At 37.3% G+C, this 17190-nt stretch overlaps 1 protein-coding gene across 1 annotated transcript in view; it reads left to right on the top strand.

Annotated features, from left to right (window-relative positions):
• Window positions 1-17190, top strand: part of LOC134650352 (uncharacterized) — a 157587-nt gene that overhangs the window by 87399 nt on the left and 52998 nt on the right. The window contains exons 2-3 of the mRNA XM_063505314.1: window positions 6485-6676; window positions 8024-8157. Of these exons, the coding sequence (XP_063361384.1) occupies window positions 6604-6676; window positions 8024-8157 (207 nt within the window). The 5' untranslated portion in view covers window positions 6485-6603. The remainder of the gene's footprint in view (window positions 1-6484; window positions 6677-8023; window positions 8158-17190) is intronic.

Raw genomic sequence — 17190 nt, 5'->3', positions numbered from 1 at the left:
TCCACTCTATTAAGATACCCTGGACAGAGGGCCTACCGCGAACCACGTTCGACGTGTTACCTCCCTGTCACACTTACGTACGAATTTACAAGTGCGACAGAGAGGCAACACGTCGAACGTGGTTCGCGGTAGGCGCTCAGGCCTATGGAACTCTCCGCGCGAGCACGGATTTATACCTACGAATCTCTTCCCGTTCACGGTAGAAAATCAAGCTAGTTGGTCGCCGGCGCTCGAATATGCCAAAATGTATGCGAAATAAATGTCTTCTTCACGAACAAATAACACATGTTGTAGTGTGGATGGATGCAGAAACAAAAAAAAACTAATAAAAAAATCCGTGTTTGCTCTACCGATTGATAGGAAAAGTAACTATTAGACGTTCTCAATATAAGTACTTATACCAATTTTTTTTTACGATAGTCGCAAGCTACGTAGTACGCCGTTTTATAAACCGCGTAGAGTTTACGCGGTTTATAAAACGGCGTAAACACTACGGTTACTGTAGGGAGATATGACCTTTTAAAATATTTCGCAGTCACTCATCATAATAAATAATAAAATAAGGAAAAAAACCCTAACTTAAGACAAAAGATAAATAAAGAGAATAATAAAATAAATTTATAAGTAATTAATAATGATAAAAGGAATATTATAATTATTAATAACTATTAATTATTATTATTGTTATTATTTTATTATTAATTACTTATTGCAACTTATCTTGCTCATAGTTATTTTACAATTAATAAAACTTATATTTGTACCTTAGGTAAGTAGGTAGGTATCTTTCATACAATCTATAGTTTAGGTAAGTAGGTAGGTACTTATTTGTAAAATAATTTCTAAGCGTCGGCAAGCCTAGCTTTGTGCCGGTGCGCGCGGTGCGGGGAGCGGTGCGTTGAAGGTCATTCCATTGTATTTTTGTGTAGGTATTAAAACGGTAGGCATTTGAGTTTTCTTTGAGAGATAAGTATCTGTTCGTAAGAACTATAATATAGCCCTGTGCCCTGGACCTCATCTAGATCGATGGTACTCGTAAGGGCAAAGCTATTGAGCCCAAACACGATATAGTTATGATGAGTAGATAAGGAGTTCTGGTGACCAACTCCTGACTCCATCACGAGAACCTGGACCTCATCTAGATAGATGGTGCTCGTCAAGGCAAATCGAATGCGCCCAAACACGATGGAGTTATGATAAGTAGATTAGGAGTTCTGGTGACCAACTCTTGACTCCATCATGAGACCCTGGAACTCATCTAGATAGATGGTGCTCGTCAGGGCAATTCTAATAATCCTAAATACGATGGAGTTATGATGAGTAGATTAGGAGTTCTGGTGACCGACTCCTGACTCCATCATGAGACCCTGGACCTCCTCAGGATATATAGTGCTCGTCAGGGCAAATCTAATGAGCCCAAACACGATGGAGTGATAATATGTAGATTAGGAGTTCTGGAGACCAACTCCTGACTCCATCATGAGAACCTGGACCTCATCTAGATCGACGGTGCTCGTCAAGGCAAATCTATTGAGCCCAAACACGATGGAGTTATGATGAGTAGATTAGGAGTTCGGTGACCAACTCCTGACTCCATCATGAGAACCTGGACATTATCCGGATCGTCCGGGTATAATAATAATGCAAAACCTAACCAGTATTCAAGTAACACTGAAAACCTATCACCTAGCGAGAGTCTGTTGTTGAAATTAAATATGGTGTAAAAAATGTACTTATTTGTATCAAGATTTTCTAGTCGCAGTATACAGCACTTCTCGGAACTCTCTGGCTGTTTACGAACGCACCATAGTCACCGAACGCCTGACGATCGAGCACAGGTCCGTCCCCTAAGCCGCCTCGGCGGAGACTGAGCGCGCGGTGTCGGTGCAGCGTGATTTATATGTGTTTTTAAAATAATATAAATTTACGGCAAGGTAGGTCCTATAGTTATGATTTTTTTTTATGGGTTAACGTATAGTTATAGTTTGCTCTAATATTATTTTTAGGGCAAAATAATAGTATAATTTGCGATAAAAAAATATAATGTAACCCTGTTTTCACCCAAAAAATGAAGAAAGTTCGGAAGGTTAAATATCCATTTTTTTTAATGAATCTTTGATTTTCAATAGTCTTAGCCGCTCGTAAAAGATATGGTGAATTGAATTGTAATCATTTATGTATCAAATGATTCTTGTTTACTGCAAAATTGAGAACCGAAACGACAGTTCTCACTGCAAATTTTGAAAAAGCCTCCCAAGAACACTCATTAATTTTAGGTTTTAAAAGAGAAAATGTCAACTTGAACGGTGTTACTTGCTAGTTTAAGAAATGATTATTTAAGTACGTTATCAGTTTTTGAATGAATACTAATAGTTACGTCGTAATCTTGAATGAAAAAGGTAACAGATTGCAAAAAACGCTCGCTTGTAGGACTAAGGACTCTTAAGACACACGTTCTGTCAGTTGCTTATATGTAATACCGAAACCAAAATGTCTAAAGAAACACAAGTGAAATTCTGTACTTATAGCAAATAAATAAACTTTAAATAATAACGTGTGTGTGGTCACATGTGGAAACTTTAACTACTAGACCATAGTTTGTTTTGATCTTTTTTGTAATCAGTTCAGTAAACACGGACAACGATGCCCATCTTTTGATATTGATAATATCTATTTAAAATAAGATTGATGCACTTCTGAAAAAACCGCCAAGTAGAGTTTTAATTAGGATTCATAAGTTACGTGCTTATAGAACAGTTAGTTCTTAGTGGTTATAGATAAAGTTAGACATTATGTAACTAGTAGGGAAAGGGTAATAAAATAATGTTGGGGTATTTAGATTGTAGCGGCGGATCTGGTGACAGGTAAGAGTCAATTAATACTCTTTTTACAAGATGATCCTTACAATAAGACCCTAGAAACATTGACAATCATGTAGCAACGAACCTTGCCTTCTATACTCGGACAGCATCTTATTGAACTTGGCCCTGTCACTTCACGTACGCTGCGCCGAGAGTGCGCTGCGGTGTGCATTCTATATCAAGTTACGATGAAACTGAATGTCGGCGGCTTGATGCTAGACAACATGTGTGAACTTGATATGCATTGGAACAATACTTGCCACAGCTAATCATATTTTTATTGTATGTTTAGATTTTTGTATATTCAAGGCTGCGTACTTCTGTTATAAAATTAACAGGCTACAAGGAACATATGCATATGGTATTTGTAGGTTTAGCCCAACATAGTGACTATTAATGAACCCATGAAACACAATTGAAAAGTAATGTACTTACCCAAAAGGGTTTGATCCTGTATCCCTTCTGCACGGAACAAAATGTCTACACAAACAGGCGTATTCTGATTTTAATAATAGGTTAGTGATAGGTTTTAAATAGATCTGAATCAGATATGGATCTGTTCTGTCAGTGTCGACGTTTTTGGTTTGGTAAATCACCAATTCGGCTCTGTTAAGCTTCCTTGCTCGCATTTTCTGGGGCTAGCCACTAGCTCTCCATCCATATCCTATCATCTAAAATTAGACCCAGCTTGTTCGTTCTATAGGATAATTAAACTACACATAGGTAGTTTTCAGTTATAATTAAGGCATATATAATTATCTGGAAGTAATTCATCATCTTTATTTCTGTTTTAACGGTGGTTGACTGATTTAGAATTATCCGCACCACAAGCATAATAAATACGGTTGTCCCGGTTACGAGTCGCGTTTACGACGACGCACAGTTTTAGACCGAGTTTACTGCTAAAACACGCATAAATGGATTCAGTAGGCTCTCACCGTAAAGCGCCGGCTCAACAGGCGATTTCAGTTATATCGATACATTCCTTTACGGTGTACCCGTGCTGTACAAATATGATGGTCGCATTTTTCTACACCACAACGTGATAATGACAACGTATGTCTCTCTCAATCGGGAGGTGTTATAAAAGTGTCACTTATTTTATCACTTGGATAATGCCATCCATAATACGCCTGCTATTTGGTTGCTGACTCACATATTTATCAGCACCTGTCTAGAAAAATGTTAAATTCGACCTGTCTAGAGATTCCAATATCACTGCATCCTTATCCTTTTAATACAAATAGTATTTGAAATGGTAAAAGTGACAGAAATTGCATAACATTGAACCGACTATCAATTTAGATTATTTAATTTATAAACCACCTGCAAAACGATACTCAACTGCATGACGATAACACCAAAAATATGCAAAGTATTATTAAGCATCAAATACTAGTGTAGAATACTTAAAGCTGGTAATTTACCCGTGAAATTCAAATCAAATGAACCTCGTTATTATACAGATGGTCGGCAACTTCAAACGTTTAGTAATTGCAATGCATAGAACACTCCTCTAGGGCCTAATTGTATGTAATCTAAAACCTAAAGTTTACGCGTGAACATTATTGTGTAAGGTCTGATAATACGCATTCATTTGCATGTAAATGGTAATAATCAAATCAATTTAGTGTTGCTGTATTATCCTTTAATAGATACCTGTAGTTGAGGCCATCTTTAAAAATTAAATATCTTAACACCATTCAGGTAACTATTATAAATTCATGATGATGATAATAAATTCGTAGGCGTCTCGAAAATAAACTTGGACAGCTTAATAGTATATTCAATGGGTTGGTTACTCGTATAGGCCTATAGGGGATTGGTTTGGGTGGTTATCAAAAGTAAATTATTACTTATTTCGAATAAAAAAAAATTAGAAGTCAAATATTTAGATAAATATTTAACCTGAAATCTAATTTTCATATATATCTCGCTTCTCCTGAATATATGTAATTAGCTACATCGAAGCCTTATAATCGTACTGCGACAATGACTATAACTCATACCCATTTAGGTCACCGTAGAAAGTCTAGCCAGGAGAAATCTAGATTCACAACGGTTTAATGGCGTCGTAAACACCGTCATAGTTTGAACTTTAATGTGGATTTATGGAGCATTGTCTAAATAGATAATGGAAATTATAACTAGGCAACCTTGATGTTTACTTGTTTAGAACAAAACTTTGTGCGCTGATACTTACCATACAAGCTTGAATATTAATGAATTAAGTAGTTTTATGGCAGTTATGACATTTGATATGTTTATCTGGGGGCACGGCAGTGCCCCGCCAAGTCGAGCGCGAAGCAACCACTGTCGTACCATCCTTTACTGGAACCATTTCGCCGCATTTTCAGGCCCCTATTTGAGAACCTCTGGATAAGACCAGAACGCAGAAATATTCGTCATCCAGTAAGCTATAATCACATACTTAAAATCCAAAATTTCAAGTCTGTAGGTCATTTAGTTCCGAAGTTAAGCGAAAGCAAAGTTTCGCATTTATGACACTCATTCATTCACTCATGATCATCAGAATAGAATTAGTACTTCCCATAAACTCAGAGAGCTGAAATTTGGTACAGAGTTAGGGTTTAATGGCCACATAAAGGGTAAACCTAAAAATATTGCAATATCAGTCACGTTTTAAAGATCTAAAAACTGCATAAGTAAGTTTGTAATCCCATATAAATATATGATATTACAGAGTTACTGTTGCAGTTCCTACAAATAGTAGGTAAAAAGTAAAGGTACACTACGATGTACGATGTGAGTATGAATGAAGATATGTTTAGTTATGATATGTGTATACATAGTATGGATATGAGTACCCGAAAAGGAGGACTGCCTACAAAAAGAGATGAGATCCCATCAAAAACATTACATGTAAAAAGGTGCAAGTCTCGCAACGCTTTTACTACAAAAAAGTTTTGAGATGTAATGTGAAACCAAGTCGGTATTTTAATCAGTGCCAGGGGGTGTTAAAACCGTATCAATAAGATATCTTTAATTTGTAATACATATTATGACTTGGCAATCGCACATAATGCTTTACTCGTACCGTACTCGTAAATATGTGTAATGCTCAAACTGCAATTAGCGCTAGCGTTATGTTCAATTAGAATTATTTTTAATAGGTGACGATGATCCTTTTGTCATTATGCAGCCGTGCGATGGCCAAGTCATTATACGTATTACAAATTAAAGATATCTTATTGATACGGTTTTAACACCCCCTGGCACTGGTGACTTGGTTTCACATTACATCTCAAAACTTTTTTGTAGTAAAAGCGTTGCGAGATTTGCACCTTTTTACATGTAATGTTTTTGATGGGATATAAATTACTCAGAGACGTACTCAGTTGCTTAAAAATATATAAATCTACATTAGTTTAAATTTAATTCTGAAATGCTTCACGTTTAATAAAAAATAAATGTATTTCCAATAAAACGTATATACTAGAAGTTACACTAAGAATAGCACAACTATAACTATTCACTGAACTAAATAAAAATATTTTATGGTGCAATTTAACATAAGTAGGCATATATTTAGTTTAACTTAGTACCTATTTCAGCCCAATAATGTAGCATTGATTATAACAATATTAATTTCTTTGTTTCAGGTGTTAAAGTCTACACGAAATGACCTAATACTAAAATCTAAACATGTGTGCTAGTACATCCCAGTGCCAGTGAGGTTAGTGTCAATTAGTGCCGAAACGTTGCTAGTGAAACTTTGAAAATGGAAGCATTGGAAAGGAAGGGGAAAGTGTTGGCGATCGCTGCAATATTATTCATCGTGTTTTGGTCACAATGTAAGTATATTTCGTAATTACATTTTCTTACATATAACAAATCCCTATACATAGTCTGTCAAGCCATTTCCGTCAGTAGAAAAAGCAGCAAATTTAAAAAAAAAATTGGCGCGAAGGGATATCGTCCCATAGAAAATTTTAATTTCGCGCCGTTTTCTACTGACAAAGTTGTTTGACACACTATAATAACATTTATAAATTTTATTTGTAATAAATTTTGTTTGAAATAATTACGTTCAACAATATTTTTTTCAAAGGTTTTCAATAGAACCAGTCTATTCTTCGAAGATAAAATGGTCCTACAAATGGGAATACAATTTGAAATATACTTTTCTTTACAGATAAGTAAATTGTAGATAAATAATCTGCGATTTCCAATAAAAATGCAATTTTACGACTTGTGTAAATTTAAAACGTTTTAAATGTCAACGGTCGATTTAGATAAAAGTCAACTTAGTTTAATATGTCTTGATTTTCTGCCGTATTAAAATGGAACAAGGTTCAAAACTGAAAACTTAATATAATTTTACGACGACTGTACCGGTATCTAGTCATTATGAGAGCTACCTATCCGGTTAGCTTATACGATACGAGTGTTTGTTTATATGTTAACGAAAAGCACTTAAAATTTTGTAAAATTAAGAAAACTGCTTATTTTGTGTCATTTTGCTATTTGAACTATTTACTTATCTCCATCGTAAGTAGGAGAGGCAAAGATCATGGGTACCAATAATAAGTTTAATCTAATTTTTTCATGCATTAATTATGACTTAATGATTATATTTTATGACCTTATGAATTTCAAAGTTCACCGATTGTAACCCGATACCAGCTGATGGCATGCCAAATGCAACAGACAAGTTGGTATAATGATATTTATCAATGAATCATAAATTTACAGCGAATTACTAAAGTGGTCTTTCGTGTCCTTTATGCATCAACATACCATATTAATTAATTATTCTGAGAGCCTGCTAACAAATTCTAATTTCCATCAGTCGAACAAAATGAACTTTCAGTTGTTATATTAGTCAAATTATGATAAAAAAATGATCAAATTATGTGCTAAATTGCAAGAACTTCTTATGCATTTCATCCCTGCCGAGTTTCAACTCGTTTGAAGCACCGTAGTAGTTGGTGACGTTTAAATATGTATACGGCTGGCAAAGAAAGCCTATTCAAGATTTTTATCAACCTAATTGCGAAAGATCAGAGGGCTTACCGCTCTTGCATATTAGAATGATAGTCGTAAGGAGGCAAATAGACGAACGAAGTGGTTTGCGGTAGGCCCTCTGATCCGTACCGACCATTTTATTTTTCATTTGTGTAAAATGTGTATTTGAACAGGCAAAGGCGTGGAAGGGTACAACACAACGAAGAAGGTGGTCACGTGCCCGCCGCAGTTCATCCGGCTCGGGCACAGCTGCTACTTCTTCAGCGAGACCAAGGCGACGTGGCAGAACGCGCTCTTTGCCTGCAAGGTTAGTTACTTAGTATATCTCACGTATATCTTCAAACAATTATAGGAAAAGTCGCGGGTACTGCGTAGGAAACAAATGACAAGCAATAAGTACATCGGCAGGATTAATTACGAGTACAGGACATAAAACACTAAACAAACACCTACATAATATGGGCAAAACAGATAGCCTCATGTGCAAAGCGTGCATGGAAGCAGTAGAAACGACAAAACACATTCTCCTAGACTGTAAACAAGTAGAAATAGGAGCAGATACTTAGGGACTCTGTGCACACTGAAGGAGGCAGTTAGCAACCTGAAGACATTGCTAGGTTTCATAGTGGAGCTGGGGTGGTTCGAGTAGCGCTACCTCGTATTTCACGCAAAATAGGCACATTGGTTGGCGATTAGCGGAAAATGCCCAGGAAAACTAACAAATCAAGTATACATCGGCAGATCGGCACCCCTTACCTGCAGTCCTGCACTTCTGGTAGCAACTTTACACAATAAGCCGACTTGAAATATGGATTAGGCGGTTTTTCCTGATTTTTAATGTCAACGTTTCATTCACGAGATTTTTTTATACATTGTTGCAATGTGGTTGCACCTGCAATATTCTGCCGGGCCTCTAAGTACTCAATTCAATGTAGTATGTGTATAGTTTCTATACTATTCACATAGAATTGAGTACTTTTGGTCAAACACTTTTTTTAATTATCTTCATGAAGTGTCTTATTGTGCAGCACTTACCGTTAGGTGCATAGAATAAAGCGCTTACGGATTATATAACGATATCCCTTTATAATCTACGTATAGTTAACACCAATGTGCACATAATTATGTTCTGCACTGATAAAAGTACATCCGCGGGTGGTCAGCTACAAGGCGCTTCGAGCGTTCGATCTCAATTCAGAACACGTCTACTTACTTAGACACTATCAGCTCTGTTGTACGTCTTCAGGTATTTCGCATTATCAACCAAATTGATGGATGATTTTAAAGGAGAATTTATTCTCGACTTTAAAATAAACACGGATCATGAAAACTATTTAAAATCACAAGCACCGCGCGCTGATTAAATGATAGATCGACAGAGATCAAAGCGAATTTGCGAGCAGTTTTTCCGCTTCTTTTTAGAGTTCCGTAGCCAAATGGCAAAAAACGGAACCCTTATACGGAACCCTAAAAATATATGATGTACATTACCATGCAAACTTCCACCGAAAATTGGTTTGAACAAGATCTAGTAAGTAGTTTTTTTTTTTAATACGTCATTAATCCCCTAAATACGGAACCCTTCATGGGCGAGTCCGACTCGCACTTCGCCGCTTTTTTAAAATATTATTTCGGCGTCCAATAAAATAATAAGTACATACTTAGTCTAGGTACTTGCCCGTGACAATACTAATTCACTTAAACACGAGGCTATTAAAATTTAAAACTTTATTAGAATTTATGGCAAGCCGTAAAACTAAAGTGGTACGGCCTCGCGATCCTGAATTGACTTGTCATATCTCATCACATCATAATATTTATCACTTGCACAAATTTTATGGCAGTTACGAAACAAAACTGAAGGAGACAAAGGCATAGGTCATGGAGTAAATTATTAGGCACTGTTTGTCTATGAAATGAAGCTAATGAAACATAAGGTATATACCTATAAGGGTTTCAGCGATTTTTGTCCTATTTTCGTAGTTTATAAATTGAATTATGGCCACTTACATATTTGTGAATAATTTAATTAATTTATATACATACCTATACAGTGTGTGGCCTATAACGCGGGCGAATAATTAAAACGTAGATTCTACTACTCAAACAATAAAACTTTTGTTCGACAACTTTTTGAAATTATGTAGTCTTAAAATTGTCCCTTTTTCAAACAAACTAAATAATATTTTCAATGTACTTTAAATTCCGTCTAATTGACATCGCCCGTCAGTCTTGTCACCGTACAGGCATAATCAATTTCGTGATACATTGCGTGTTCGATTAAATTTTAAAGTGTTTTAAAATACAAACCACAAGTTATTTTTAAAAGTTGCTGAACAAACATTGTCTAGTTTGAGGAGTAGAATCTACGTTTTAATTTTTCGCCCGCGTTATAGGCCACACACTGTATTCGTCCAAAATACAATATTTAACTGTTAAATTTAATATAACTTAGTTCAGACATTCTCTCATGACATGACTAAAATCGAATCTGAGTCTGCCTGTAATTTTATTTTGTGTTATTGATAACTTTCGGTATTTATGGCCGTAAGTTCATCTTGGCTACGGCCCCTGAGGTCTTAGTATTGAACATAGAAACTTTATTTTTTCTTGTTAGCCTAAAGGGATAGGTATGACAAAATCAAACTTGGAAAATTCAAGACACTTGCTGATTTCCCGCAAACGACAATCAATTCAGCATTGGAACGGTTCCTTCGTTGTGTAGCAATAAATTACCATACAAACGTCTCGGAAATAGATCTCGACTACGCTGCGACTGCGACGCGATCGCAATGGCAACATGATGCTAATATCTCATTTTACGCTTCTGAGAACCACTGGTATGAGACGCAGACTTGTACACAATTCGGTTGACTAGGGATCAGGTGTTATTTTTGAATCATGAGTTACCTGTATGAGTGTTCCTACTATAACTTTTTAGGGTTCCGTAGCCAAATGGCAAAAAACGGAACCCTTATAGATTCGTCATGTCTGTCTGTCCGTCTGTCTGTCCGTCCGTATGTCACAGCCACTTTTCTCCGAAACTATAAGAACTATACTGTTGAAACTTGGTAAGTAGATGTATTCTGTGAACCGCATTAAGATTTTCACACAAAAATAGAAAAAAAAAAACAATTAATTTTTGGGGTTCCCCATACTTCGAACTGAAACTCAAAATTTTTTTTTTCATCAAACCCATACGTGTGGGGTATCTATGGATAGGTCTTCAAAAATGATATTGAGGTTCCTAATATCATTTTTTTCTAAACTGAATAGTTTGCGCGAGAGACACTTCCAAAGTGGTAAAATGTGTGTCCCCCCCCCCCCCCCCCTAACTTCTAAAATAAGAGAATGATAAAACTAAAAAAAATATATGATGTACATTACCATGTAAACTTCCACCGAAAATTGGTTTGAACGAGATCTAGCAAGTAGTTTTTTTTTAATACGTCATAAATCGCCTAAATACGGAACCCTTCATGGGCTAGTCCGACTCGCACTTGGCCGCTTTTTATGTTATCATGAAAGTTTCGAGTAGGTACATGGTCACAAATGCAGCCTCAGGTTTTAAGGGAGCCGGGGCTCATTAGGCTTTCTTTTTCTTCGTGAGCTCGAGTAGCTGTATTTTAGGCAATGGATCTATGGTCGCTCCGCCACTAATAAGTTTCTACAAACAAGTACCTTATGATCAATATACGCATACAAATATTGCTTATTTATAGGATTCTTAAGTTAACTAATGATACTTAATGCATGCACGGCATAAATATATAATCGTGTTCTTTAAATACCTCCATAACCGTATAAATTGCACAAATAAATACATTCTAGCCATCAAATCAAGGTTACTCGACTGCATATAAAACAGATAAGAAACGGTTTGTAGTATTAGTTAGTGTTAGTTTCAATTGAGAGCTTCCCAGTATTTGAGATCTGATTAGATCATCATTGCACCAAACGACTACAATTTCAATTACTGTCACAATTCCTGGTAACTAGACCCTCAATAAATAGACAATAATTTGTAAATGTATAATTGTAACTACCACAGTTCATGTATATAATATACATATCATATATACAGTATAAATATCAGACTCGTAATCTCTGCTGAATCTATATTCGTATCTCACTATGACTCGATGTATTCATACTATTCATATTCCAGCAGTTATTATTTTTATACTGACTGACCTACTGCCCTCCCTATTTATGTCTAACAGGCGTCTAGTTTTCAACATTACAACAAGATTGTATCATTCACACCTATTCTTGAATTATGTTTCATTCATAAATACACACTGCAAGCAATCGTGAAACATTTGAACATTCTACATAGTTCGGCATCTTAATAAACGCTTACGGCCAACGCAAATTCTTTGATTATAAAACAACGGAATTTTCTTTAATCTAAACCATCAAGTTCAGATTTCAAAGGAAAGTTCGACCTAAATCGTTTCGTGGAAGTATTTCTCCCGTTTGAGACAAATATTCTGCGATGGGATTTCGCTCTATTTCCCGATCCAGTTATAGCGCCTGTCAGTTACGTCGGTTTAATTTCTGTTCCTGTCCTGTGCTGTGCGGATATTTGGATCGCGTGCCTTCAAATGCATGTAACGAATAATAGGTATCTGTATTATGTATGACTGCAATGAGTTTTTTAGCTATAAGTATGTATGTAATGAAGCTTTTTTCAACGTTCGTCCTTAAAAAATATATATCCTCCCATAGAAAAAGGGCTTCAATATAACAGTGTATTAAGTCAAAAAAAGATAAATTTGAACGAAATAGTCCTTCAATAATACAAAAAGTATATTTTAGGAAAATATTTTTGAATGAACCTGATAGTATTTTTTTTTTATTAAATTCAATAGAGCTTCACTGATATCTCCAACTAATAGAAAAATGTATGATAAAATAACAATTTCGCATTACAGCATAATACTTACTCGCTCTCTTTTTCTCAAAAATAGAATCAAATAAATCCGGGACCACCGACAGCGCGCGTGGGCACCTAGTGTTTACTCACTGCTATGATATACATGCGTGTTCTATATTCAATTTGACACAAATACAACAATAGTCGAACACAGAAAATGCCTAACTTTTTGGGTAACTAACTGATATAAAAGTAAGTAATAGTTATTTACGATACAAGTGCGAAATTCGCAATGAGTGGCGAATTTTAAAACACGGCCGAAGGGAGTGTTTTAAAACGATACGAGTTGCGAATTACCTATTCTCACGTGTATCTAGGGTTGCCAGATGGTCGGGATTCGGCGGGATTCTCCCGATTTTTAGCATGTGTTCCCGATTCCCGACAAAGTGAAAATTGTCCCGAAAAACAGCATCACGTTATAAAACAATAATTTCAAGTTCTGAACTGTCGTGGAGCGAACCAGCGACCCGCGTCGAGCCCGTCAGCGGGCGCGCGTGGTGAAATTGGGCAGAGCAGCTGACTTAGTGCTAATAATGTAAAATATCGTTGTTTTTAATACAATTATTTTAATTTGAATGGTTCATTTTCCCGACTTAAGGCCCAAAATCCCGAAAAATTCATATTTTTTCCCGATAATAGCGCCTTTCGATCTGGCAACCCTACGTGTATCGTACAGCGTTTTACAGTACATATGGCCCTTTAAATTTTTGACTTAGTTAAGTAATGTGCTTATTATAGCACCGAGTGTCGTAATGGAGCACCAGATGTACTGTATTTTTATTTTATAAATAAAATAAATTAGCACACCAAGTTTGTACCTACTCACTCGTGTATTTTTACCCTAACCCAAAAATATGTATGCCCTAGTGGCTATGGCTGGAAAAAGGTACGATGTGTCACAGAAATTAAATTTCTTGATTATGGTCAAAGGGATTAGGGATCAGGTGAGCCTGATTCAGTAACATGTAGGTATTTTATTATATTATTGGGCCATTTCTAACGTTTAAAAAAATGAGGTCACGCTAAAGCTGAGGGACCTTGCATTTCTCTTTGTAAACCAATTCATCAATGATTATTTTACATTTATTGTACCTATTATTAAAATAAGTACGTATCAATCAACTATGTACATACATTATTTAAAAGTGCTTACAAACGTCATAGCGAGAGCAAGAATTAGCTCACACTGAAAAAAAATAGGTATGAGTTTATTTTCTATAAACATGTTTACATTATTTTGCTTATAAGACGTGTATGCTAATTAAACTAGACTACAGATGGCCTATAAAGTAGTAGGACTAAGGTTATGGCCAATTGTCCTGCTTGAAATACAATGGCATTACCTTCCCGTTATACTTGCAAATAGGTTCCGTAAAGGTGCGCTATGTAATACATTACGCATCAAACCAAGAAACTGTAACATAGTTCCATGGTTTAATGCGTAATGGAAAGCCACATGTAAATAGCCTACATGACGCGAAATAATTCAAATACGTTTGTGTCTGATCAAATACATACCTACGCTGGTGGTCACCTCCCATAATATGTCTACAAGGTGTCTGGTACACACACCCGTACCAGACAATTTTTAATCCTCGAAACTAAATGAAAATATGTGCAGTGTTTAAAGTTTGAGTAAAAAATCAAGTTTTTTTTTTAACTAGGTCCTCCTTCTGATAATAATTAGGTGTAATAAATGTAATACATATAGGTCTATGTAACTTACCATATCATGCCAAAACCGAGAATTCTGAAATAATGAATCCCGATGGACGTCGATACGTGTAAGTTGCTAAGTTCATTAACATACTGGAAGTAAATGTGACGAAAACGTTCAAAGAAGAAATATAATATAAGTATTATTGTCTTGATTTGTTTTTATTCCCATCAATTTGTCTCCATTATCTTCTCCGGCACATCGTAATAGATGAAGTAGTGATCTTCTAATTAATGTAAATTAAATAGTATCAATTACTAAGGTCATGCAAAATAGACATGACTTCATCTAAGCTCGTAAGGCAATGGTAAGTCTAATAGGTGTTGCGTAAACAGTAAGGCTTGACGATGATGTCAATGGTCAACTACTCATTGATGTCGGTGTCACAGCTTTGGAACGCTACTACTGCTACTAGAAGGTGGTGAGTTAAGTTTTTTTTTAATCATTTATTTACAAACAAGATATATACAGTGGTATTACTAAAATAAATTAAAAACTAGCTTAAATCTAAAATAGGCCCTTGACCAAGGTCTTGTACCAAGGACGCTAGGCGACATTTCCTCGCTGTATCGCAATGCTGAAACGTTGTGCGAGGTAGCCGCCAGCTCTTCGGTCACCAGTTACGTCAACCAGACGCTTCGCGATTTCTGCGAACAACTTGTGCGCGCTGGGACCCCACGGACCTAGAGTTTCAACTCCAAATGGTACAAAATGGTACTCTCTACCGAGGCTCTTATATTTGTTACGTTTTAAAATTTCTGCGCTTTCCGCCGCCAAGTTGGTTCTCTTTCGAGTCAAGTTGGTTTTGGTGTGATGTATCCGTGGCTAGCACATTTTCACTAGCTTGCTTCCGCATAGATGCAAAAAACACAGCATCTTTTTCATGCTGTGTTTTTTTTTGCATTGAGTTTTTTTTTTGTTGTGTATGTACTAGTTGTTGTTAGCACTAAAATGCCAGCGAGACATATCAAATCAACTATTTCAGTTACTTAGCATAAGTATTGTCAATTTATTTCCTCATATATTCAAATAAGAACCTACGCTAGGAGAATATTACTTATATAGCTTCACGCAATGTGAATACAATGTTAAAGTTTTATTATGTCACTGGTAGTTGATTAAGTCAATTTGTATCTAAATCTTCATAAACATCACATATATCGTCAGCAGCTTTTATATTATGTGCCCCGTTATTGGCCACAGATAGACACACTTATTTGAGTTTATTGGCTTCAGCATACACATATCGATTTTCTGTCGGAGACCAATCTACATATGTATTTTCTGAATACTTTGAGAGGTTTGAGTGGTTCTTGAGAAAGGATAATGTATCTGTCAGATGAAATAGGCGCCGCCGTCGTGACGCAAATCTCCTTTTCATACATATTTCGGGCTTTACGACCTTGGAGATAACGTCGTACCTAATCGAGTTACGGCTTATCATATGTTACGTCTAGAGATGCACCGGATATCCGGTTACTATCCGGTATCCGGCCTATCCGGCCGTTATTTTAGTATCCGGCTGGATACCGGATAGTGATCTACTATCCGGCCGGATACCGGATAGTAAAATTAACACATTTTGGGGTAAAAATGGAATCTAAAAAACAGTCACGGTTATAATGCTAACGACACAGTAGATAGAAATGAATACGTAACCAATGTAACTAAACACAATACACTTATTTGTTCACACAAAAATACGCGCGCGCACTTTTTTTTTTTTAATACCACATAGGTGGCAAACAAGCATACGGGCCGCCTGATGGTAAGCAGTCACCGTAGCCTATGGACGCCTGCAACTCCAGAGGTGTTACATGCGCGTTGCCGACCTTTTTTTAAAAACCTTGTGATGGGGTCACGTTCGCCGGGGCGGGCGTGGCCTCATACAACTCCCCAGTTCCAGACAGGAACCAGGGTTTCCTAGTTAGCTCAGAGGAGAGAGGGGTACAGGGCAGCTAATAGAAACACAGATGCACAATGCAAATCGACGGGCTTTTATGCCGGTTTATTGAATCTAAACTATTTAGGGCTTAAGTCTAGGTATCCTAGGCTAAGACGGCGCGGGGTGACTCCGTTAGTCACTACGGTACGCGATCCCTACGCTACACGCGATTTGGGATACTCGGGATCCCCAAAGGGTAAGGGGGATGAAGACGGATAGGTATACAGGACGATCCTGGGTCTAGGGTGCCTACGCGGAAACCCCAGGCCGGCACAACCCAGACGCAGGAACGGGATAGGCGGGAAGCGGATCGGGTGCCTACGCGGAAACCCCAGGCCGGCACAACCGAAACGCAGGAACGGGATAGGGGGGAAGCAAAGGAACGGGTGCCTACGCGGTAACCCCAGGCCGGCACAACCGTGGGAGAGCCGTGCTCACAGCAGAAGGCGGCGAGGACGACTGCCGACGGGCGGACGCGCGCTCGCGCTTTTATAGTGGCTCGCGGGGTGCGGTGCGCGGCGCGGTGGGGGGCCGATCGTCGTGGGTGGTCTGCGCGGCGGTGAAGCGCGATGGCTCGGTGCGTCGCGCGGCGGTGAAGCGGGATGTTGTGTGCGCGCTGTTACAGCGCCATCACAGTCCCGTCACCCGTCTGGAGATTTTTACCTGTCGGGGAAAAATCACCGTATAAGTACATGATGCCTTTTAATGTCCCCTTCCGTTATCCCCTTTTCTTTTCTTT

Source organism: Cydia amplana, chromosome 8, assembly GCF_948474715.1.
Source record: "Cydia amplana chromosome 8, ilCydAmpl1.1, whole genome shotgun sequence".
Taxonomy (NCBI): Eukaryota; Metazoa; Arthropoda; class Insecta; order Lepidoptera; family Tortricidae; genus Cydia; species Cydia amplana.
This window is presented reverse-complemented; position numbering and strand designations above follow the sequence as displayed.